The sequence below is a fragment of the Aquarana catesbeiana genome, linkage group LG02 (genome assembly GCF_042186555.1).
Source record: "Aquarana catesbeiana isolate 2022-GZ linkage group LG02, ASM4218655v1, whole genome shotgun sequence".
NCBI classification, from domain to species: domain Eukaryota; kingdom Metazoa; phylum Chordata; class Amphibia; order Anura; family Ranidae; genus Aquarana; species Aquarana catesbeiana.
Window position 1 is genome coordinate 195,316,030 of NC_133325.1, and position 23,564 is coordinate 195,339,593.

Here is a 23,564-nt window from a genome sequence, read left to right on the forward strand (position 1 = left end):
TCTACAAACTATGGTGCCAATCACTGAAAATTGAAAACATCTGATCAGGCCTTCAGTACATCAGGTGAATCTCATTTCTTGAGGTACTAACAAGTCAGAAAAGTACAAATACCCCCCACATGACCCCTTTTTAGAAAGTAGACATTCCAAGGTATTAAGTAAGTAGCATGGTGAGTTTTTTTAAGTTGTAATTTTTTTCCCACAATTCTTTGCAAAAGGAAGATATATATTTTTTTTTTTCAAAATTTTCATATTAACTGGTTATTTCTCTCTCATATGCATACAACAAATTACACCCCAAAATACATTCTGCTACTCTTACCGAGTATGGGGATACCACATGTGTGGGACTTTTATACAGCCTGGCCACATACAAAGGCCCAACATTGACGTCGCACCATCAGGCGATCTACGAGCATAAATTGCACATCTCATGTCTCAACCACCTATTACACTTTTGAAGGCCCTGGAGCACCAGGACAAAGGAATTGCCCACAAAATGACCCCATTTTGGAAAGCAAACACCCCAATGTATAATCTGAGGCATAATGAGTCTTTTAAACGGTTATTTTTTTTTTTTCCAAAAGTTTTTGGAAAATGTGGAAAAAAAATAAAACCCATTTTTTTTTTTTACACAAAGTTGTCCATTTATAAGATATTTCCAACATATAGCAAAAATGACATCCCAAAATACATTCTGCTACTCCCCCTGAGTATGGGGATACCACATTTGTGAGACTTTTACACAGCTTGGCCACATACAGAGGCCCAACATCCAAGTAGCACCATCAGGCATTCTAGGAGCATACATTATATAGATAATTTCCTGGCAACCTATCATTTTTGAAGGCCCTTCATATTTCTAACACATAGCATGTACATACCAAGAATTACAATCCAAAATAAATTCTATTGCGGAAAGGATAAAAAAAGTATTACCTGTGCTTTTAGTAGTGTCCACAGAAGAGAGCACTGGTCCAGGCAGCAGTCAGGGATGTGCTTAGCGACAGCAATAATAACTATCCAGGCAGCAGGCAGGAATATTGTCTATAGTTGGCACAGCAAAGTCCATAGGAATTGTCCAGGCAGAGACAGCCAGCACAGCCATAATATTGGTCCTGGTACACTGTTACCTGCAGACACTCATTATTGTACCGCTCTCCAGCCCTTCATAAACATACTGCCTCTTGCTACAGCGAATTATTTGCATAGTCCAGGTAGCAGGCAGAGGTGTGGTCCGTTCATGCGGCAGGCAAAGGCATGATAGCAGTAAGTCAGCAGAAGGCTGAGGGCCGCAATCGGGTAAGACCTGTGCACAGGGGTAGAGGCTTCGACCCACCCAAATCTCTATGAATCCTCCGGACTCCAGACCCTAATCCGGAAATTACAAAACCGGGAGAAAACAAAAAAATTATCTCCATCCAGAAAAACTTTTCTGGAGCCCCTCACATATGTGAGACCCCTGTGTACTATAGTAGCAGGGCAACAGATCAGTCCAAGCGGTAGGCAAAAGCATAGTCCATAAAACAGGCCAGGGTCAGTTAACATGCAAGCAGTCCAAGCGGTAGGCAGAGGCGTAGTCACAAAACAGGCCAGGGTCAGTTCACGAGCAAGCAGTCCAAACGGTGGGCAGAGGCATAGTCAAAACAGGCCAGGGTCAGTTCACGTGGAAGCAGTCCAAACGGTAGGCAGAGGCATAGTCAGAAGGCAGGCCAGGGTCAGTTCACATTGAAGGCAGTGGCATGGTTATTTGGGGAAGCATGGAAAATGATCAGCGAAAATGGGGAAAATATGGGCTAATAACTTAGGGATGTATGATACAGTTCGAAGCATTCACCAATGCAAAGGCCAGGTTGGGAGGGACACTGGGGACAATGGAAGCTGGTATCTTTTCGAAAACCTCTTCTGCTGCACACGCGACATCTTTTTTGCCGTCTTCGGCCTGCTTCCGATGGTGGAATGTTGTACGGGAAGTGGCGTTCATGAAGTCGGCTAACCGCATCAGAACGAAGTCCTTCTGGGAGGGGTCTTTGTTGATAGATGAGGGACGTGACTACTACTTCTATGAGTTTTAGGAAGGGGGCGGGGCTTTCTGTGGATTTTGTGTAGATTATGTAGGAATTGTAAATGGCCAAATGGATTAGATATATTGCTACCTTCTTGTACCAGAATCGGGACCTCCTTATTGACAAATAGGGCTGAATCATTTGGTCATTGAAATCCACCCCCCCATGTAGAGATTATAGTCTTGGACACGTGTCGGTTTTTCAATGGGACCTCGTCTTCGCTGAACTACAACTGTAGTGTCATCATGAATGGTGGACATCATGTGCACGTTCCTGTTATCCTTCCACCTCAAGGCCAGCACTTCATTACATCTCAGTGTTGCTCTTTCCCCCCTTTGCAGCCTTTTGTTCACTATGGATTGTGGGAAGCCCTTCCTATTTTTTTCTTGAGGTTCCGCAGGCGCCAGGGTTTTTTCAATATATAGGTGTCTGAAAAGGGGCAGGCTGGTATAAAAGTTGTCCAGGTATATATGATAGCCTTTTTTCAGAAGTGGGTAAGCCAGGTCCCATACGATTTTTCCAGTTGTGCCCATGTAGGCCGGGCACTCGGGGCTGGAGCTGGGAATCTCTTCCCTCATATATGCGGAACTCGTATAGATATCCCGTGGCTCTCACACAGCTTGTAAAATTTGACTCCATATTTGGCCTTTTTGCTAGGAATATATTGTTTTTTTATTCCTAGCCTGCCTGAAAATGGTACCAGGGACTCATCCACACATATATTCTTCTCAGGGACATAAAGTTCTGCAAATCGTTGGGAAAATAAATTTATCAGTGGGCGAATCTTGTATAGCTTATCGGAATTTGGATGATTGTGGGGAGGGCCCTGGGTATTGTCGTTAAAATGAAAGAATCTCATAATCATCTCATATCGGGACCTGGACATTGCGGCAGAATACATGGGCATATGGTGGATGGGGTGGGTGGACCAATAGGTATGTCCTTCATTTTTTTTTTTTTGTAAGGCCCATATTTAGGGTGAGGCCCAAAAACAATTTGAACTCCTCCAAATTTAAATCTCTTCACTCAAACAGACGGGCATAAGGGGCATAAGATGATTGGGGGTTGCTGGCAATATACTGCTGGGCATACAAATTTGTCTGGTCCACAATGAACTGCAGCAAAGTGTCGGGCAAAAACAGGTGAAAAAAATTGATCTCTGTAAAATTTTGGGTGTTGGCCTGCTCATGATCGCGCGCATGCGCCGTGCAATGCGGGGATGTACCATTCGTGATCGGCCGTGACTTCATCACGGCCGATCACATGGTAAACAGCCATGCCCAGTGGCTGTTCACCCCTGTCGGTGATGAGCGGTGTCTCGGTGACACGCCGCCACCGACAGTACAGGGCTGCGCACTCACGATCGCGCGCATGCCCTGTTTAAACGGGCTCACGTCATATGACGTCCGCCCAGAACAAGAGGCTTACCGTCCCGCCGTCATATGACGGTGGGCAGTAGGCTACTGGTTAAGCATTCTTAACTACTGTACTGTATTGTGGGAAAAAAAGGTCTAAACACAACTCCAGCTCAATAACGTTGTTTTACTTTGCATAAGTACAGAACACAAATTCTGTACTGTACAATACAATGATGTATAGCGGGTCGTTGGGGTGGGGAAAGCTAGTCGTAAGTCCGAGGAGTCGGTAAACAGGCAAGTTATTATCTGTACATGTATAAAAGGAAATTCTCATGTATAGTGTACACTATGGATAGCTTATAGTGGTAATCAAAGAACCAACTTGCATGAGAAACTACCAAACTAGGAAAAATTATCAGCCCATATCCTGTAGTAAGCCAATAGGTTATTGGTGACCCCCATAGTGTAGGGAAAGGGGTAGCGGAATGAGCGCCAGAAATTCTGCAATAGGCTGTACAGTAAAATGAATATAATTACAAAATGAGTATATAATGTGTAATGTGTCTAAATCTGTATATATCAATCAAGAGTTTACCCACTTGTGGAAGAGAGGTAGGAAACCAGGGGAAATACCCACAAAGACTCATAAAGATGCCCACCATACACACTATTTTCAACCCAATAATTGGGAATTGTATATGCAAGGTGGTCAATGACTCACACATCTGAAGAGACACAGGGAACGCCAAAGATTCCTCAATGGAGTAGGCAATAGAAAGTATATTAGTTATAACGCTATATACCAAATATATAGTGAACAAATGCCAAAAAATATATCTAAATCGACTTTGGGTCTTAGCCAGTCAGGAAATACAAAGCAGAAACTACTCAAAAGGACTTGTGAGAATTCCCATAATCCACAAAGAGGAGGTTTTCAATCCAAAAATTTAAACCTAAAATACAAATCCCCAGCAAGAACATGAACAGAAAATACATACAAAAGGTAAACCTTTTGAAAAATATGGTTCAATTAAAAATAAGGTGCTAGAAAAATAAAGTGCAATCCAACTAAATTTTGCTAAACAGTTCACCCACCCATCATCCAATGTAATTATCTCTATGGGCATAGTAACTGCAGCAGCAATTCTGACTTCCTAAGAACGGACTATAGATGTACCAAAAAATGGGCAAAGGAAATGTGACCATCAGCACCAATCGTAAACCTTTCCTAATGCACCAATCCATTGGAAAGCACGCCAAAACCCTATAAAGGAGAAAAAGGAAGCAACAAGCCAATATGCCACAGAGGAACGCTGACGCTCACATGCTCCTGCCCAGTGCGGTGGCTACCTCTGGGAAGGTGGGAGAGGAGAAGCAGCGACCAACTCCACCTCTATAGAACTCGCCGGCAGTTCCCATCTCCATCTGATGGACAAACCCACCAGAATGGGACGAAAGTCACTGTCCACTCCACAGCAAAAAAAATAGGGGAATAGAACAGGGGCTTCATGTGCCGGGTGCCAACCTCAATGCCGCCACCTAGGGGACAACTGATTACTGCAGGGCAAAAATTCATTTATTTACAGTAATGCGTATACAAGGGATATACACACAAAATCAATCACACTACAGAATCACAAAATATCATCCAGTGGATAATCCGAAGAACTGCTCTGACCACCAGAAACAAACCTATCAAAAAGGGTCTATAACTGACCATTTCATTTAATCCTGGGGGGCATGATGCTCAGAAGTTGTTGTAGATCCAATTTTGTCTTTTGGAGCTAGGTTTTAGTCCAGCCACCCTTGGCTCAGGGTGAACTCACTCCAAAACAAAGAATTTTAACTTGGACATAATGTAATTGTGGTCTCATTAGGAGAGGGACACCAACATTGGGCTTTGTAACCGCCACAGCTGTTGAGCAGGACTAAAATCTGGTGAATAGATCTTTCCCTTCAAAATTCCTTAAATATCTTAGCAGCCAGGATGACATTCAACTTTCATTGACAACTGTTCAAAATCAAAATATCACTTTTGCTTAGAGTTGAGCTGTAAGAGGTTTTCATTGTTTAAAGTAAAACTAGGACTCTATGTATAGTATTAACTGCCTTTTTCCTTTACCCTGTTTTTAAAGTCCGTAACTTGTACTGATTTTGTTTTTCCAGTTGTGCCAAGCCAAAGGGTTTATTTGTGAACTATGCCAAGAAGCTGAGGTGATCTTTCCATTCCAGACACAAACCTGTAGAAGATGTGAAGGTGTGTATTGTACATGTAATCAGTCTCCTCCTTCATCCTTGTGTAGTGGTTTGCTGCATTGATGTGTGTTTTTTGTTCTGTATAGGCAGTTTCAGAGACTTAAAGCAGTACTAAACCCAAAAGCAAACCTTTATTATATTGCCGCTTACCAATTCTTAGATGTGATGGCTGCATTAGTTTGCTTTTTTTAGGCTTGCTTTCCTTCCTTTTTCTACTGGTGATCCTGCCAGTAAGTCTGTTGTATTTTTATTTTTTCACAGAACAAGCTGTCCTGCAGCTGTAGCAGGTAGAAGGCTGAGAAACAATTTACCACAGATGAGGAGGGGGGGGGGGGGGGGGTTACATGGATCAACTAACTTTTTTATTTATTCATGTAAAATCTTTATCCCAAAAGGGGAAAAAAGCAGTTACTGTAACTGCAGTGTGAGCTGAAGTTTGGCTTCAGTTAGTGTATCTAAATCTGCTAGTACATTTAACACTCCCCTGTCCACCCAGACTGAAAATGTTGTTGTCCAAAGGTGCCACTGCTCCTTCATCCAGAGTGGAGGCATTCTAATACAGGAGGTGTGTTACTGGCCAGATCACCAGGTGAAAACAGAGGAGAAAAGGCTAAAAAAGAAACGAACTAATGTAGCCACAACATCCAATGCTAAGCTGGAATATATTTTTGGTTTTGGGGTTAATACTGACTTAACCACTTAAGCCCTGGACCATTTGGCTGGCAAAAGACCAGAGCACTTTTTGCGATTTGGCACTGCATCGCTTTGACAATTGCACAGTTGTGCTCCCAAACAAAATTGACGTCCTTTTTTTCCCACAAATAGAGCTTTCTTTTGGTGGTATTTGGTTTTTATTTTTTGCGCTATAAATTAAAAAAATAATGCGTTTTTTTTTTCAAAATTGTCGCTATTCTTTTCTTTTTTGCTATAATATCCCCAAAAAATATATTAAAAAAATATATTTTTTTCCTCAGTTTAGGCCGATACGTATTCTTCTACATATTTTTGGTAAAAAAAAATCGCAATAAGCGTCTGGTTTGCGCAAAAGTTATAGCGTCTACAAAATAGGGGATAGTTTTATGGCATTTTTTATTAATAATTTTTTTTTTTTTTTACTAGTAATGGCGGCTATCAGATTTTTATCGTGACTGCGACATTTTGGCGGACACATCAGACAATTTTGACACATTTTTGGGACCTTTGGCATTAATACAGCGACCAATGCTAAAAAATTGCATTGATTACTGTAAAAATGTGACTGGCAGTGAAGGGGTTAACCACTAGGTGGCGCTGTAGGGGTTAAGTGTGTCCTAGGGAGTGATTCTAACTGTGAGTGTGTGTGTGTGGGGGGGGGGTGGTGCTGCTGTGTGTGACACTACACTGATCACCGATCCCAATCTCAGGGAGCTGTGATCAGTGTCATTAGGCAGAATGGAGAGATGCTTGTTTACATTAGCATCTCCCCATTCTTCCTCACCGTGAGACGATCGCGGGTATCAAGTTTGCAGGACCCGCGATCACGGTCATGGAGCTCCCGGCGGCACGCTCCCGGCGCAAGCCGCCTCTTAAAGGGCAACGTACAGGTACGTGGTTCTGCCTGTACGTGCCCTTCTGCCTCAGTATATCTGCGTGAGGCGGTTGGAAAGTAGTTAAAATAGAAGTAAAGACCAAATGTTTTTTTTTTGTTTTTTTTTTTTTTGTTTTTTTTTTTGAACAGTGTGATAAAGATCATAACCTCTGTCAGAGAAGGGTCATTACTTCTGTCAGGCTTTTATCGCTGTCTGTTCGCCTGGGAAGAGTACCCTTTTCTTTTATCATTGACATTGAGAGGAAACACACAGAAGGGATAAATATCGTCACACAGGACTGGTGTGGTTTATGTTTGACCGGTCAATCCAGCATTTGATTAGTGCATGCAGCCAGTGGCTGATCAGTGTATTCTGGGTTGAACGAGCCCCAACTGTCTGAATACAATAGCGCAGCAGGGGAGATCCATGCATCCACATCACTTGAGTGGATTCTGGGTTCTGTCAGGTTTTTTTTTTTTTTCTTCAACCCGCTAGATTAAACTAAAAAAAAAAAAAAAAAAAAAACTATACATGGAGTCGGTATATCTGTTCCTTCCATATGGGCAGATTGTTACTGGAGAGAGCTCATTGAGAACTGCAAGCCATCTGCAGCAATGTCAGACAGTACTTGTAGGTCAAACATTCACAGAACTCTGTGAGCGGAGGCCTGTATGCCCACTCTGTTTTCAAATTGAGGGTGTGGGAGTGGATGTGTGGTGGTGCTGGGAGAGGTTGCTGAACATGTTGCACCCTAAATATGGGTGTAATATGTACAGAAAGGTAAACCTATCCTTTAACCTAGCAGTCACTGCCAGTCTTTATAGGCTACACTAAAATCCTGGCTCTCCTGGTGTAACAGAGCTGTTGCTGCCAACAGTTTCCCATTGATTGTACTATGAGCAATTAGATGGCTATTAGAAGCCTCCTACCAGGAGTACTTGTCCACAAAATATTGACAATGTTTAGAATGTACTAATAATCGTCACTTTTTTTCTTAAACACTTTCGCATTTTATACATTTCATTATATCTACTTATGCTTACAGCCAGGCAAAAAATGAATACCTTTTTTTTTTTTTATACAATTTTTTTAATTTCTGACCAGTACATACACCATATTTGTAGGCAATCCAAACCAGGGCTAAACCTGAGTGCTGGATTTGAGAGCTGCATTTAAATGAAGTTAAACCATTATACAAAAAGGAAGGCAACTGTGTGTCAGAGGATCCTCTAGGATAATTTGACTATGCCATACATTACTTCCTCTTTATTCCCCTGCAAAGCATAATGGGCTGTACAGTCACGGCACGGACCCTATGGAAACAGCATGATCTTGCGAGCCCTGACACCGTGGTCAGTTTACTTGCCTCCATCATCCGCAGCTCTCCTCTCTGCTATTCCCTGTCCTCTCCCCCTTCCCTCCTCTCCTGTCAGCTCGGGAGTCTGAGAGCTGCCTTTGTCCCCTCCTTCTGCTTCTAAAAAATTTCACTGCCAGCCCCTCTTAAGCTGCCATAATGCACTATGGAATTGTTAGAAACAAAGCCTCTAAATACCTTTTTTGTCATGTAACTTCAGACCGGTCACATGACTACTAGCTGCTCTAATAATCCCTTTCAGGGCTACAGTGGGAGGGGCCGAGCGGCCTCATGAGCTCCAGGCTGATGTCGGAGGGAGGTCTTGGCCTCTCCCTTTATAGCCCTGGATTGGAGTATTAGAGCGTCCGGCAGTCACGTGACTGGCCTGAAGCTACATAACAAAAAGGTATTTAGAGGCTTAGTTTCTAACAAACAATTACACAGTGCATTGTGGCAGCTTAAAATAGGGGGGCTGGCAGTGAATCATAGTGTGGGGTTACAAACCCTTTAAAGCAGTATTAAACTCAAAAGCAAATTTTTTTTTATATTGCAGCTTACCAGTTCTTGGATGTGATAGCTGCATTTGTTTTCTTTTTTAGGCTTTCTTTCCTTTTTATTTTCACCTAGTAACCAGTAAGTCTTGTTTTTCAACAGAATACGCTGTCCTGCAGATGCAAATATTAGAGGGTTGAGACAAATTTACTACTGGCTAGAGTGCTTACAATGGTCCGCTTTTATTTATGTAAAACCTTTATCCCAAAAGGAACAAAACTGTTTGCTGTAACTGCTTATAAAGTGTTGGCTGGAGTTTGGATTCCATTTATTAGTGTATTTGAATCTGCTAGTGTTGATTGACAATGCTGCTGTCCAAAGGTGTCTGTTGCTCCTTAATCCAGAGTGGGGGCACTCCTAATACAGGAGGTGTTAGTGGCCATATCACCAGGTGAAATCTGGAGGGGCAGGGGACAGTAAGCTTAAATAAAGAAAATTAATGCAGCCACCACATTTAATGATTTTGGTAAGCTGCAGTATAGATTACACTTGTTTTGGGTTTAATACCACTTTAAAGCGGAGTTCTGGCTACAATTTTTTTTTTTTTTTTTTTTTTTTTTTCCATGTATCTGATCATAATGCATTATTATTTTAACTAACGATTTTATGTTTGCTAGTGGATGTTGCTAATATATTTAATTTATACTCACAACTTATTAAATCCTCTTTTGGCCGTGGCAATGATGATTGTGGGCATGTGAAGCCCAATCGATACCTCTTCCGGGATTAGCGATGGTGGGTAACCAGCATGCACCTCTTGATATTGCGCATGCGCGAGTCTCTGGTGACCATAGCTCCAATTGTTTCAAAAGTTGCCATAACGGGCGGCGACGGAGGAAAGTCACGGCCCATTGTTATGGCAACCGCCTTAAATTGCATTATTTCCTGGCGGGAAGTAATGCGATTTTTGATCACAGTTCTGCCCACACACTCCTGGGAAATGATGACTCGCATTTCCCAGGAGCACAGGTGAGGGAGGAAGTGACGAGGAGTGCCGCGGACCAGGAAGTGGCAGATTAGGAGCACTACATAGCAGCAGGGCGTTTCTGGTAAGTATAAAACAATTTTCCCCCCAAATGTTTCTTTATAGGATTAAAGGTCTGTGATTTTATGTTTTTTTTTTTTTTTTTTTTTTTTTTTTTTTTTTTTTTTTTTTTTTCTCAGGGTGGAACTCCGCTTTAAGTTATAACCACAGGTTTAACATCCATGTTATAGGAGCTACCATTTGGCATGATAAACAAAAACCACTAGAACTTTGTTTAAAATGGTGGACTTTTTTGGCTGCCTTTAGAAGAATGTTAAACTGCTGTACTAGGCTTAAAGAATTTTTCTCTTTTTTTTTTTTTTTTTTTTTTTTATATCAACAGTGTGCTGACCCTTGGTAACCAATTCTATTCTAGCTTTCCAGCAGTTTGGAGTAGATAATGTGTGATTCTTGAGGGATATTGCACTCATCCTTTTTCTGCTCATCCCAAATAACTGTTTACATTCTACCGTTTTTTTTTTTTTTCTCTCTAATCTAGTTTGCAAGGCCTGCTATCACAAGAAATGCTTTAAGACTTGCGAGTGCCCAAAATGTACAAGAATAAAGGCAAGAGAAGCCTTGAAAACGGACTCTCCGTTTACATCAAGTGGTGAAATGGACTCAAACTCTATGCAGTAGCTTGCATGTAGTGATTTTCTATTTTGTATATTAGTGTTAAAATGTACAAAGCTTTATTTATGAAAATATTTCTGGATGTAACGGCTCTAGTTTCACACTGAATGCATATTTTTCAAGAAGTATTTTATCAGGTTTTAAAGTTGGTACATTTTTGTATTTTAGGTTTGATGTAAAGTTTGGATTTCTCTGTGTGCTTTGATACAAAACAAGACATCCATCTGATTGCTATCCGCAACATACTTTTTGTCTTCAGATTGGATTATACTTAAATGTCAGCTTGAAGTTTTGTTAACAGTCCTCTGGGATAGATGCATTTAGTGAAGCAAAAGCGCTGAAATACTTGTGACTCTTTGAAGAGTATGCATTTCATGGCTCCCTATAGTCATGGCTACATAAACAATTGCCTAGGTCATGTGACTTGTTCTGGACAGGAGTGTCATCCAATCTGAACACTGACCCTCACTGCTCAGTAGTGATCATGTGACTAAACTCATAGCAAAGAAGGTGGTTTCTTGTATAGTCTCCTATTATTCTGTGCTCATCTCAAGACTGTTGACATAGCTTTAGGTTAATAATGCAGTATAAGTCTACATTTATTTTTCATATATCTGACAATTGTAATGTGATCTGCTGAAGCCCACAACCCCATTTCTAAAAATGTTTTTTTTATATACAATTCCCCACACAGGGATGTGAGGGCTAGCATCATGTATTGTTTCCTGCAACCTGGAATCTCCGTAGAGTGACACAGACTGGTTGTGTATGTGTGTATAGCTGCATTTCTGAATGTACAAGTCTATGGCACACAGTTGCAGTATCCTCTGGATTCAAATACAGAACATTTTTTGATGGTTCCTGCAAAAACTTTACATGTATTAGAGAAGATGGTGTGTTTTTTTTTGTTTTTTTTTTTTTGTTTTGTTTTGTTTTGTTTTAGCAAGTTTGAAGTGATGTGCAATCAATTGATTTTTAATTTTTTTTTTTTTTTAACAGACCTATAGTAAACAAAGGTTGGACATAAATTTCTTCTTCCCCTATAACAGTTTTATTGTTTTATAACCAGTACATTTTACTATGAACTTGACATCTTACATGTTTACATAAGATAATTCAGGTTTTGTTTGGTTTAATTTAATGCTATTAAAACCGTAAAAGAAAATATTGGGTGTGTTTTATATAATGTAATTTTTTGTTGTGCCTTTCAAAAGTGAATGTATATTGTGTTTTTTCTATTCTATAAAAAAAATAAAAGACTTGTTTTGTTTTTTTCACTGTTTATCTAAATGTTTCCAATCTGAGTGAATGAGAGCAGTCTGAATTGTGAAGCGATGAAGGCTTGGGGATGGGGTAGGTGGTCAGTAGTAGCTGGTGGTTGATTAGCAGAGCTAATCTATGCTGCATTTAGGCGTTAATCTATAGTTTACGCTTTATTTCAGTTCAATAAATGTAGGAAAATGGTAACCATGTGTAGGTCAAATAACATTTTTCCACTTTTGGATCAAGTAAGGGAGGGTTATAACCCCTGTCAGTTTTTTATCCTCTGCCCCTTTTTGGAGAGATTTTCCTTCACCTCTTGTCCCATAGCAATAGGAAGTGAGAGGAAATCCCTCCAAAGTAAGGGAATCCTTTGTTACCATAACTAGTGTCTCCCTTGGAATATTTCCCCTCCTATTACAGTTCTGATGTCAACCTAGAATTTTCATTTCCTTTTACTTTTAACCTCCCTGGCGGTATGATTATTTCGGATTTTAGGTGCTGAAAGCGGTACAATTATTTTGCATAGAAATTTGGAGTTTTATATTGTAGACCTGTAATTCTTAACAATAACACACTTAACTCTGTCCAAACAAGAGTCTAGTAGATATCCCGGGTATGATGAAGTTTGAAACACAAAAACATACATTATAATATAATAAATATAAATAATTAAAAAAATAATATAATAATAAAAAAAATTTCCCCACGATTCACTATCGCTCAATTCTGCAAGTGTTCTAATTTACTATCGCTGTTTTCTAGCTGATCTAAAGCCACTTTTGACATAAAGACACTTTTTGGTTGCTATGGACAATCTCCAGTTTCCAGGCAGAAAACAGTATATATCGTATAAAACTGCATGCAGGGCATGGGCCAAAGCATTGGGGACAAAAGGGATGTGAAATTATTTCATACAGTACTGTAATCTGTAAGATTACAGTACTGTATGTGTTATGGTTTGTACGTTTTTGTTTTTTTTTGCCGCCAGGCTCCGCCCCTGTATGTCGCGACGCTCGCAGGGAACTGAGCCTGGCATGGAGAGGCTTTGGAGGAGACAGAGCCTGCAGACACAACGGGGGACATCGCAGGATCCTGGGGACAAGGTAAGTAACACCGCACCAGGATCCTGCAATGTAATCTCGAGTGTGGCTAGGGGTTACCGCTAATGGGACTGAAATTTAACCCCGAGCCACACTCGGGAATACCTTCAAGGAGGCTACTGATAATGGTAAACAGGACAAATAGAGAGGGTTAATCTCTCCAACAGGGGCACAGACAGCAATAAAAATTGACAAGTGTTATAATCCCCTGCCACTATATCCAAAACGTAAAAAAAAATGCCTTTTAGTTGCACTTTAAGGCTGAGTTAACATTGGTGCGATGCGGGAAGCCTGCGAATCCAGTGTGGGTTCCCGCATTGCACCTGCATCGCACAGTGGTTCACACAGATCTGCGAACCACTGGGGGTGTCACTGTAAAGTTAATGACACACCCCCAGATCGGTTTGCGGTGCGAACTGTGAAATGGTGCAGGAATCGGATCGCATGTGTGTGAACACCCATGCGATCCAATTAAAGTGTGGAACAAAAAAGGGTTTGGTGCGCATGCAATGCGGTTTCAGCCATACAGTTTGTATAGCTGAAATTGCATTGTACAGACATTGCATGTGATCTGCACAGCCATGCGAATCACGTGCAATATCTGTCATCGCACTAGTGTGAACCAGGACTAAAGTAAATGGTGGAAAAATATAAAATGTAAGCTCACTGAAGATGCACTGCAACTTCCTTTTTAGCATCTTTTAAAGGAAGAGTAAAACTGGCCATATGCTAAGTGAATTTTGTCCTGTTCTGATGAACCAGCTGATATTCTCCAAGCATACACGTAGGAGAGCCTTAACACTGGTTCATCTATAGGCAGTGGCAGTGCTACATTAAGTGAAACTAGTATAAAAAAAAAAAATGCAGGCAGGTTCTTTATTGCACAGAAGGCATCCTATTTCTCCCCTGCAATGAAAGAAATTGACTTGCCTGTTTTGTCTTTAGAATGAGTTACATACAGTGCAGCTCATGGTATTATTGGTACACTCAGCATTTCCATGGTAAATTATCACTGTGCATGTGTGGGAGTTATCCCACACTGGCCCATGAGTGCAGCCAAAGACCCAGCATCCATAAGAAGCCAAGCGAAGGACTTTAGACATTGGAGCAGAGGTATTTACGGAGTTTAGTTCTACTTTAGATGCGTTGCGCTAGAAAAAACACATATAGCAACCCAAATAAAAATCTATATATGTTAAATAAATAAATACCAATTCATAAGTGACCGGTGATAAATATAAATATTATCTTAGATTTATTGGTAAGTGACAATTATTAAACCACGATAATGAGTGACAATTATATAAGTGCAACGTGCATATATAATGCTGAAATCAAAGTGCAAAACATAAACTAAAAGCACACACCATTTCCAAAAGGAAATTAATATAAATGAAAGAACGTTCATAAGTGATGAAAAAATGTGTGGAGGTAACACACTGTCCATCAATGGTGACATCCAGCATGCTCATCCAAAGGGTGTAGTAGAAAAAAAAAAAACATGCTTAGGTGCACTCTGGTGACCCCCCCCCCAAAAGCTTATGCGCTCACCTCTGAGCGTGTGACACAGTAACCAAATTTGTCTAAACACGCTTTGGAGCCACTCCTGGGCTCTATAATGATGTACAGGTGCCGACCTCCAACTTGCTCAGTCAGTATCGTTCCAAATCATGAATAAGAAAAACTCCATAGTGTATTATCATAAGGATATTTATTTAAAAAAAAAAAAACATACTCCCCACAATGGGGTACTCACATTGCATAGGTGGGTCAGTGCACCATCCTATTCAAGGCTTTTGATCATCAGAGGCCTTCCTCCCACCCTCAGTGAGGTCGGCTCAGGACGCCTCCATTGAACGGACATCTAATTTCATTACAAGCTGATTTGTAGCTTGCCTCTGATGATCAAAAGCCTTGAATAGGATGGTGCACTGACCCACCTATGCAATGTGAGTACCCCATTGTGGGGAGTATTTTTTTTTTTTTTTTTTTTTTTTTATTATAAATAAATATCCTTATGATAATACACTATGGAGTTTTTTTTATTCATGGTTTGGAACGATACTGACTGAGCAAGTTAGAGGTCTGCACCTGTACATCATTATAGAGCCCAGGAGTGGCTCCAAAGCGTGTTTAGACATAGTTTTGGTTACTATGTCACACGCTCAGAGGTGAGCGCATAAGCTTTTGGGGGGGTCACCGGAGTGCACCTAAGCATGTGTTGTTTTTTTTTTTTTTTTTTTTTTCCTCTACCACACCCTTTGGATGAGCATGCTGGATGTCACCATTGATGGACAGTGTGTTACCTCCACACATTTTTTCATCACTTATGAACGTTCTTTCATTTATATTAATTTCCTTTTGGAAATGGTGTGTGCTTTTAGTTTATGTTTTGCACTTTGATTTCAGCATTATATATGCACGTTGCACTTATATAATTGTCACTCATTATCGTGGTTTAATAATTGTCACTTATCAAATATTGTCTTAGATTTATTGGTAATGTTTATATTTATCACCGGTCACTTATGAATTGGTATTTAACATACAGATTTTTATTTGGGGGTGCTATATATGTTTTTTTTTTTCTAGCGCAACGCATTTATTTACATATCTCGCTATTGCATGGTTTTGAAACGTGGTCAGCGTTTGCAGCTGGTTATCATTATCTTTTTAGCCTATAGGCACTGATCTGTCAGTGGCTCGCAAGATTTTTCCTTTAGTTCTACTTTAGGTTGGGACATAACTGGACCAACAGTAGTAACAGTGATTGTAAAGGCAGAAGGTTTTTCATCTTAAAGGGGTTGTAAACCCTCATGGTTTTTCACCTTAATGTATTCTATGTAATAAAAATGCCATAAATCTTTTCCATAGTTTGTAGACACTATACCTTTTGCGCAAACCAATCAATATATGCTTATTACGTTTATTCTACATATTTTTTGTAAAAAAAAAAAGGCCTAAACTGAAGAAATTGTTTTTTAAAAACTTTTTTGGGGATATTCATTATAGCAAAAAATTGTTGCTTATTTTGTTTATAGCACAAAAAAAAACCCTGCAGAGGTGATCAAATGCCACCAAAAGAAAACTGTGTGGGAAAAACTGACGTAAATTTTGTTTGGATACAATGTCACACGACCGCGCAATTGTCAGTTAAAGCGACACAGTGCTGTATCGCAAAAAATGGCCTTGTCATTAACCACTTACGCCTGTAAGTGGTTAAGATAAAGGAAAAAAAAAAAAAAAAAAAAAACAAACCTGTGTGCAGCAGCCCCCTATTACTTACTTGAGCCCCAGCTAGAGCCAGCGATGTTGCAGCAGTGTCTTGGCTGCTCAGGACTCCCCACCTCATTGGCTGAATGGACACAGGGAGATGTGGCTCGGCTCGGGTGCCCTCATAGCAAACTTTGTTAAAGATAACAGACTAGTTTTACTTTAAGATTCCACAAATGGGTTTGGGAAAAAGTATTGGGAGTCTCCCTTGTCTGAAAGTAGCGTATGTATTGGAAAGGACTTGGAATCTTTAGGGTCTCAATGGGATCCAACCCAGGTAGCGGCACTAGCAGAAGCTACAGGCTGCATGACTATTTAACCACTTCAGCCCCGGAAGGTTTTATCCCCTTAACTAGTTGCCGTCCGCCCACTCTTAAATGAGGGCAAGGCGGTGTGGCTCTTGTTCTGGGACCACGTCATATGACTGCGTCCCAGAAAGCCCGCTCTTGCACGCCCACAGCGCGGTTATCAGGGCCGCGCCGTGTCCTAGCAACATCTCTGTAAAGAGCCGCGTCCAATCACAGCCGGTGACATGTAAACACAGATGCCAGTAATCGGCGCTCCTCGCCTCACACTGACAGAGTGTGGCGAGGAGAGCCAATCAGCGGCATCTCCACGCAGGGGGACATCTACACATTTAATCAGTGCCCTGATTACAGTATAGTGCCAACAGTGGCAGCAATCAGTGCCCATTAGCGATGCCAATCAGTGCTGCCCATCACTGCTGTCGATCAATGCCTATCAGTGCCCATAAGTGTGGCATATTAGTGCCTCCTCATCATTGCCACCTAATTAGTGCCCATATATGCCACCTCATCAATGCCCACCAGTTCAGCCTATCAGTGCCCATCAGTGAAGGAGAAAAATGACTTAGTTTCTGTCAGTAAATTTGGTAACTAAGTAAAAAAAATTTTTTTTTTTTTTCGAAATTTGTAAAAAATAAAAAAATCCAGCAGTGATTAAATACCACCAAAAGAAAGCTCTATTTGTGTGAAGAAAATGATAAAAAATTGGTTTGGATATAGTGTAGCATGACCGCACAATTGTCATTCAAAGTGCGACAGCGCTGAGAACTGAAAAATGGCCTGGGCCGGAAGGGGGTGTAAGTGCCCAGTAGGCAAGTGGTTAATGACCAGGCCATTTTTTGCGATCCAGCAGTGCGTTACTTTAACTGACGATTACGTGGTCATGCAATGCTGTACCCAAATAAAATTGTCGTTTTTTTGTTTTTTTCCCCCCACAAATAGAGCTTTCTTTTGGTGGTATTTGTTCCTCTGCAGTTTTTATTTTTTGCTCTATAAACAAAAAAGACCCACAATTTTGAAAAAAAAAAAACATTTTTTTATTTTCTGCTATAAAACATACCCAATAAAAAAAATCTAATTTCTACATCAATTTAGGTCAATATGTATTCTGCTATATATTTGTGTGGGGAGGGGGGGGGATCCCGATAAGCGTATATTGATTGGTTTGCACAAAAGTTATAGCGTCTACAAACTATGGGATAGATTTATGGACTTCTTATTTATTTTATTGTTTTTACTAGTAATGGCGGTGATCAGCGTTTTTTAGTGGAACTGCGGCGGACAAATCTGATACTAAGTGACACTTTTTGGGGATCAATGACACCAATACAGTGATCAGTGCTTAAAAAAAAAAAATAAAAAATGCACTGTCGCTGTATAAATGACACTGGTAGGGAAGGGGTTAATGGGGGCAATTAAAGGGTTAAGTGTGCTCCTAGGGAGTGTTTTCTAACTGTGTGGGGGATGGACTGACTGGAAGAAGAAACATCTGTATTCCTGATTAGCAGGAAAACAAGATCTCTCTGTTCCCCTGCCTCTCCTATGAATGATTGCTGGGCCCCTGGCGGCCATCGCGGCTGCTGGACCCGCTGATTGGCTCCCGCTGTGTCCAATCTTATTGGGAGCACGGCTCCGGTGGCACGTGGCCCAGAGCCAATGACGTACAGGTATGTGATTATGCGCTTAAGGGCCGCCCTGCCGCAGTACATGTACGTGGGGTGGTTAAGGTGGTATGCACTGCACGAGCAAAAGCTAGAATAGTCTTTTCAATCGCATCTGCATCAACAGTATCTCAAAAAGATACGAGAGACTCCTTGTCAGTGCCTTTGCAATTTTGAAGTGAAGGCAGGAACGAAGTACATCTATGGACTCTGCAGTCGTTGTGAGATTGCACATATAATCACGCATAACTGCAGTGAGTCCTCCTTGGGGAATAGAAAACTAGTAGGCCTCATCCAACAGACGCAACCATATGACAGTAAACGGGTAAGGCTCAAATTGAATTGACCCACGTTTCCCAGGGAGGGGTGTCCAGCCCCCTTATGTGCCCTGGAAAACAAATGGGGTAACCTGCAATGATGTCAGCAACAGGCAGCTTCAAAACCTCCTGACATAGGCACCAGTATACCACAGCACCAGATACACAAAATGTGGTGTTGCCACAACTGGGAGGGTGGTGGATAGTCATATGGACTCTGCACCCTGCATATTCGCTGTATTCTTGGTCCTCAAGGGATCACTTGGAGTCTTCAGTACACTTTTACACTATCTACCTTATAAGTTGGCTATACTACTTATGTGTTAGCTGCCTTGGTTGCCTAATATTAGGTGTAACACAGCTCAGAATTCCTAAATTCCATTTACAGTTACATAAAGTATACATCGTTTCTTTGCAGCAGCGTAACTCCATTTAAAGATGGATATTTTTTGAGACTAGGGCTGCCAGGGTCACTGACCTAGATGATTTTTTTTTTTTTTTTTTATCAATGATGGACTTGCACAGTATGTTTATACAATTAAAAAACTTGATAACTTCTGAAATTAGAATATGGTGGGACATACATCAAGCATAAGCTGGTCCCCTGGGCTCTTCAGTGGGATATCCACCTGATAGAGATGACAAAACTTTTTTTTTTTTTTTTTTTTTAAAGGAGCAGGCCTTGATGTACTTAATGTGGCTCTTTTCCTTGAGACCATAAAGGTATCGTGTTTGGATGGAGAGATCAACAAAGTTAAGGAGAAATCAATTCCTATCAAGGTTAAATCTGACTATAAGAAAAACTGCAAAACTATCAAACTGCAAAAAATTATTGACGACACTGAGTATGAGCAATATTGCAAGAAGAGGAAGAAATTCCTCAGGGACTATCAAGACTACGGTGAAAGAAGGGTCTTTAAGTGACAGGAGGATATTCTATTCCCCTCTTCACAAAATGATAACCCCCAATTCATCCATTGAGGTAGATACAGTTTCTACGCCTACGGTTGTTAACATGGAGAGAATAATGTCTTCCTCCAACCACAAACCTAAGAAAGGCAAAAGAGTTAAAACTAGAAATAGACCCATACCATCACATAAGAGGGGTCATAATCAATCCCCTCATCCTTCCAACCAACAGACCTACCCAAAACCCTATGGTGTAGATCACACATGTCAAACACAAGGCCTGCGGGCGGAATCTGGCCCTTGAACGCAATTTTGTAGCCAGAACCTCCAGCTCTGGCTCTCTCTCTGTACACATTCATGGCAGGGACAGATCTCCAGAATCTGAAAGAGATGACCTCTTTGCAAGGTGAGGCAGAGCCGCCTACACAGGTAGATACTAGAGACAGGCCAGGTAGGAGAGAGATTCGGGAGGGGGGGTTGGGTTGCACACTTTGCATAGCACACCCCTAAACCCTGCACTTAGCGCACGCCTGAACTCTGCACGTAGTGCACTCCAGATACGACTGTCCCTTTAAGGGCAATCATACTGCTTACCCTTTGATGAAATTGAGTGTGACATCCCTGGTGTAGATACATATAACCAATACAAACCTTTATACTCTTTGTTCAGAAGGGTGATATTGAATAAGTATATCCCCCACCTGCTCATCTTTCAATGCCCACAATGATCCACTGATGAACCGAGTAATAAGAGGGGTGGTTGGCAACATAATAGAGGGCCACAACATTACCCCCTAGTAAATACAGGAATGGCCCATGGGGAGGCCCCCAAAGATAACTTTAGACCCCATACCGTGGGATGGGGCCATCAACATATGGTCCCCCCTCCACACCCCAAGGGTGAAATTTTCCTACTCACCCACCTAATTCTAACTATGGTCATACCCCCCAAAATAGACCCTATCAACAACAGGAATCCCATCAGAGGTCCAATACATCTTATTCCCAGCAGGACAATCATACTCCTTATTACCAGCATTTTTTAGAGGAAGGCCGAGGACGCAAAAGCAGTACCAGAGGCGGAAGGATAAATAGGGAGGCAGGAAAATTAAAAAGAGGAGAACTTAGACACCTCAGGGATTTTTAATTTGAGTAGTGTAATACTAAATAAGGATGAATTAGTGGCGCTCAATAAGGGCCTTGCATTTGCTCCAAAAAAAAAAAAAAACGCTCAATCGATTTCAAACTTTAATTGAGTTGCAACGGTTCACGAGACAGATCTCTTTAAAGAAACACTTTATGCAAAATCCCATTATTAGAAATAAGTCAGTTCCCTCCGTTTAAAATTTTATATAAACCTTGCGCCACTAAATTAAATAAACAAATGTTGAAGCTGCTATCCCCCAAACTAGATGGATTTCTAGTGCAGTGAAAAATTTGGTTTATATAGTGAGGGGCGCTAGTATAATGAGAAAAATTGCATGAATGGTGATAATGAAATGAACACCCAAGTAATATCTGACAATCCTATTAACACTAGGTTCCAAAAAAACGTGATTTGCAATCGTGCTATTCCTGTAAAGAAATATAAATAGAAGTGTTCTGTGACAAAAAAAATAATTATTCTATACAAAAACCATACTAGTACATAAAAAAGTCCATGTGCAAATAATCTGTTATATATATGTTCTGGTACAATTAAATCCTATTATCTATAGGTTCCAAAGAAGCGTGATTTTCAATCGTGCTAATCCTGCAAAAAATATGAATAAAAATGTCCTATGACAAAAGCTCTATAAAAATAATTTTTATATACAAAAGTCATACTAGTGCATAAAGAAAGTCCATGTGCAAATAATTGATGTATTCTGATACAAGTAACATATATATAAATTCTCCACGGTAAGCCCTCATGCACACAGGCTGTTAAAAAAACGTTATGAAAACGCCAGTATCTTTGCAGTGATTTTTTTTAACTTTTTTCAGCTTTTTTCAGCGTTTTTGCAATAGCGTTTTTGAGCGTTTTTGAGCGTTTTTCCGCATTAGCGTTTTTGAGCGTTTTTTTTTTTTTTCAAATTTTTTTTTTTTTTTTTTTTCAATGGATCAAAAACGCTAAAAAACGTTGGTGAATGACGTTTTTGAGCGTTTTTGAGCGTTTTTACAGCTGAAAAATGTCTCTCAGAACCCACTGGTCCTGGGTTTTTTTTACAGCTTAAAAACGCCTATGCCACTTGCAGCTCAAAAATGCCTAGGTGGGCATGAAGCCATAGACTAACATAGACAGGCCTTTTTAAGCTGCAAAAAAAGCTCAAAAAAGCAGCTGTAAAAACGTCCGTGTGCATGAGGACTAAAAGATAAAGTTCCTTATATCAAATAAATCTAAGATGTCTTGCTGTGTTGATAGATAGAACACCTTCACCAGCTGTAATAAACACCCAATGTGCTCGATGTGTGGATGTCCTCTTACCAGATGTTGTTGACCTTTTTAATTAAAAAATAGGTCAATAAGAGCCTTTAGCAAGATATGGCTTGCCGCCATGGTGTGGAGGCGCCTCCTGAAGACGGATATCGAAACATACTTCGAGGCGTGCCTGGTTACGCATTCCCTGAACTTCCGGTTACTGTGGTTGTCGGCGGCAGATGGTGGAGCGCAAGCCAGTCGCCACGCGCAGAGCGGAACAAACCAAGACCCATTACAAGCATCACAGCCTCAGTGTCGGGCGAGGGCACTTTTTATGTAAGCAGCCAATTGGCTTTTTGTTTTTACTACTTTTTAAATAAACGGGGTTACACTATTCCAGTTTTCTTTGTCCCCTTTTTATACTTTCTGCCGTGATACTGGGGGAGAGGACCAGATACCCATATGGCTTATCCACACCATGGCGGCAAGCCATATCTTGCTAAAGGCTCTTATTGACCTATTTTTTAATTAAAAAGGTCAACAGCATCTGGTAAGAGGACATCCACATATCCAGCACATTGGGTGTTTATTACAGCTGGTGAAGGTGTTCTATCTATCAACACAGCAAGATATCTTAGATTTATTTGATATAAGGAACTTTATCTTTTACCGTAAAGAATTTATATATATGTTACTTGTATCAGAATACAACAATTATTTGCACATGGACTTTCTTTATGCACTAGTATGACTTTTGTATAGAAAAATTATTTTTATAGAGCTTTTGTCATAGGACATTTTTATTCATATTTTTTGCAGGATTAGCACGATTGAAAATCACGCTTCTTTGGAATCTATAGGTAATAGGATTTAATTGTACCAGAACATATATATAACAGATTATTTGCACATGGACTTTTTTATGTACTAGTATGGTTTTTGTATAGAATAATTATTTTTTTTTGTCACAGAACACTTCTATTTATATTTCTTTACAGGAATAGCACAATTGCAAATCACGTTTTTTTGGAACCTAGAGTTAATAGGATAGTCAGATATTACTTGGGTGTTCATTTCATTATCACCATTCATGCAATTTTTCTCATTATACTAGCGCTCCTCACTACATAAACCAAATTTTTCCCTCCGTTTAAAAGCATACTGAATTGAGAAATGCTTCTTTATTTAACCCTCCGGTCGGTTCAAACCCATACATCACTGTGTTCAGAGGTATGGTCATAAGAGATTTAGAAAACCTACCTGTGACTAAGACACGTGAAGACAGATCCTTATTTTTGGGTATGAGAAATTTGGCTAAGAGGAACAACCTAATCATTCGTCCAGCCGATAAGGGTGGTGGCATAGTGTTACTAGACAAACAGGACAATATGGCTGAAATGCAGAATATTTGGGGGATACCAGTACTTATAAATTCCTTACTGAAAAGATCAAATGGGGATTTAAATATGGAATATTAACCACTTCAATACCAGGCACTTACGCACCTTCCTGCCCAAGCCAATT

The 23,564-nt window shown here is 40.5% G+C and overlaps 1 protein-coding gene across 2 annotated transcripts in view; it reads left to right on the forward strand.

Moving 5' to 3' along the window:
• Nucleotides 1-12,085, forward strand: part of RUBCNL (rubicon like autophagy enhancer) — a 126,278-nt gene extending 114,193 nt beyond the window's left edge. For both annotated transcript variants that reach the window (XM_073614139.1, XM_073614138.1), the window contains exons 15-16: nt 5,591-5,681; nt 10,678-12,085. In XM_073614139.1, coding sequence (XP_073470240.1) covers nt 5,591-5,681; nt 10,678-10,817 — 231 coding nt within the window. In that variant the 3' untranslated portion in view covers nt 10,818-12,085. The remainder of the gene's footprint in view (nt 1-5,590; nt 5,682-10,677) is intronic.
• Nucleotides 12,086-23,564: the final 11,479 nt, after the last annotated feature.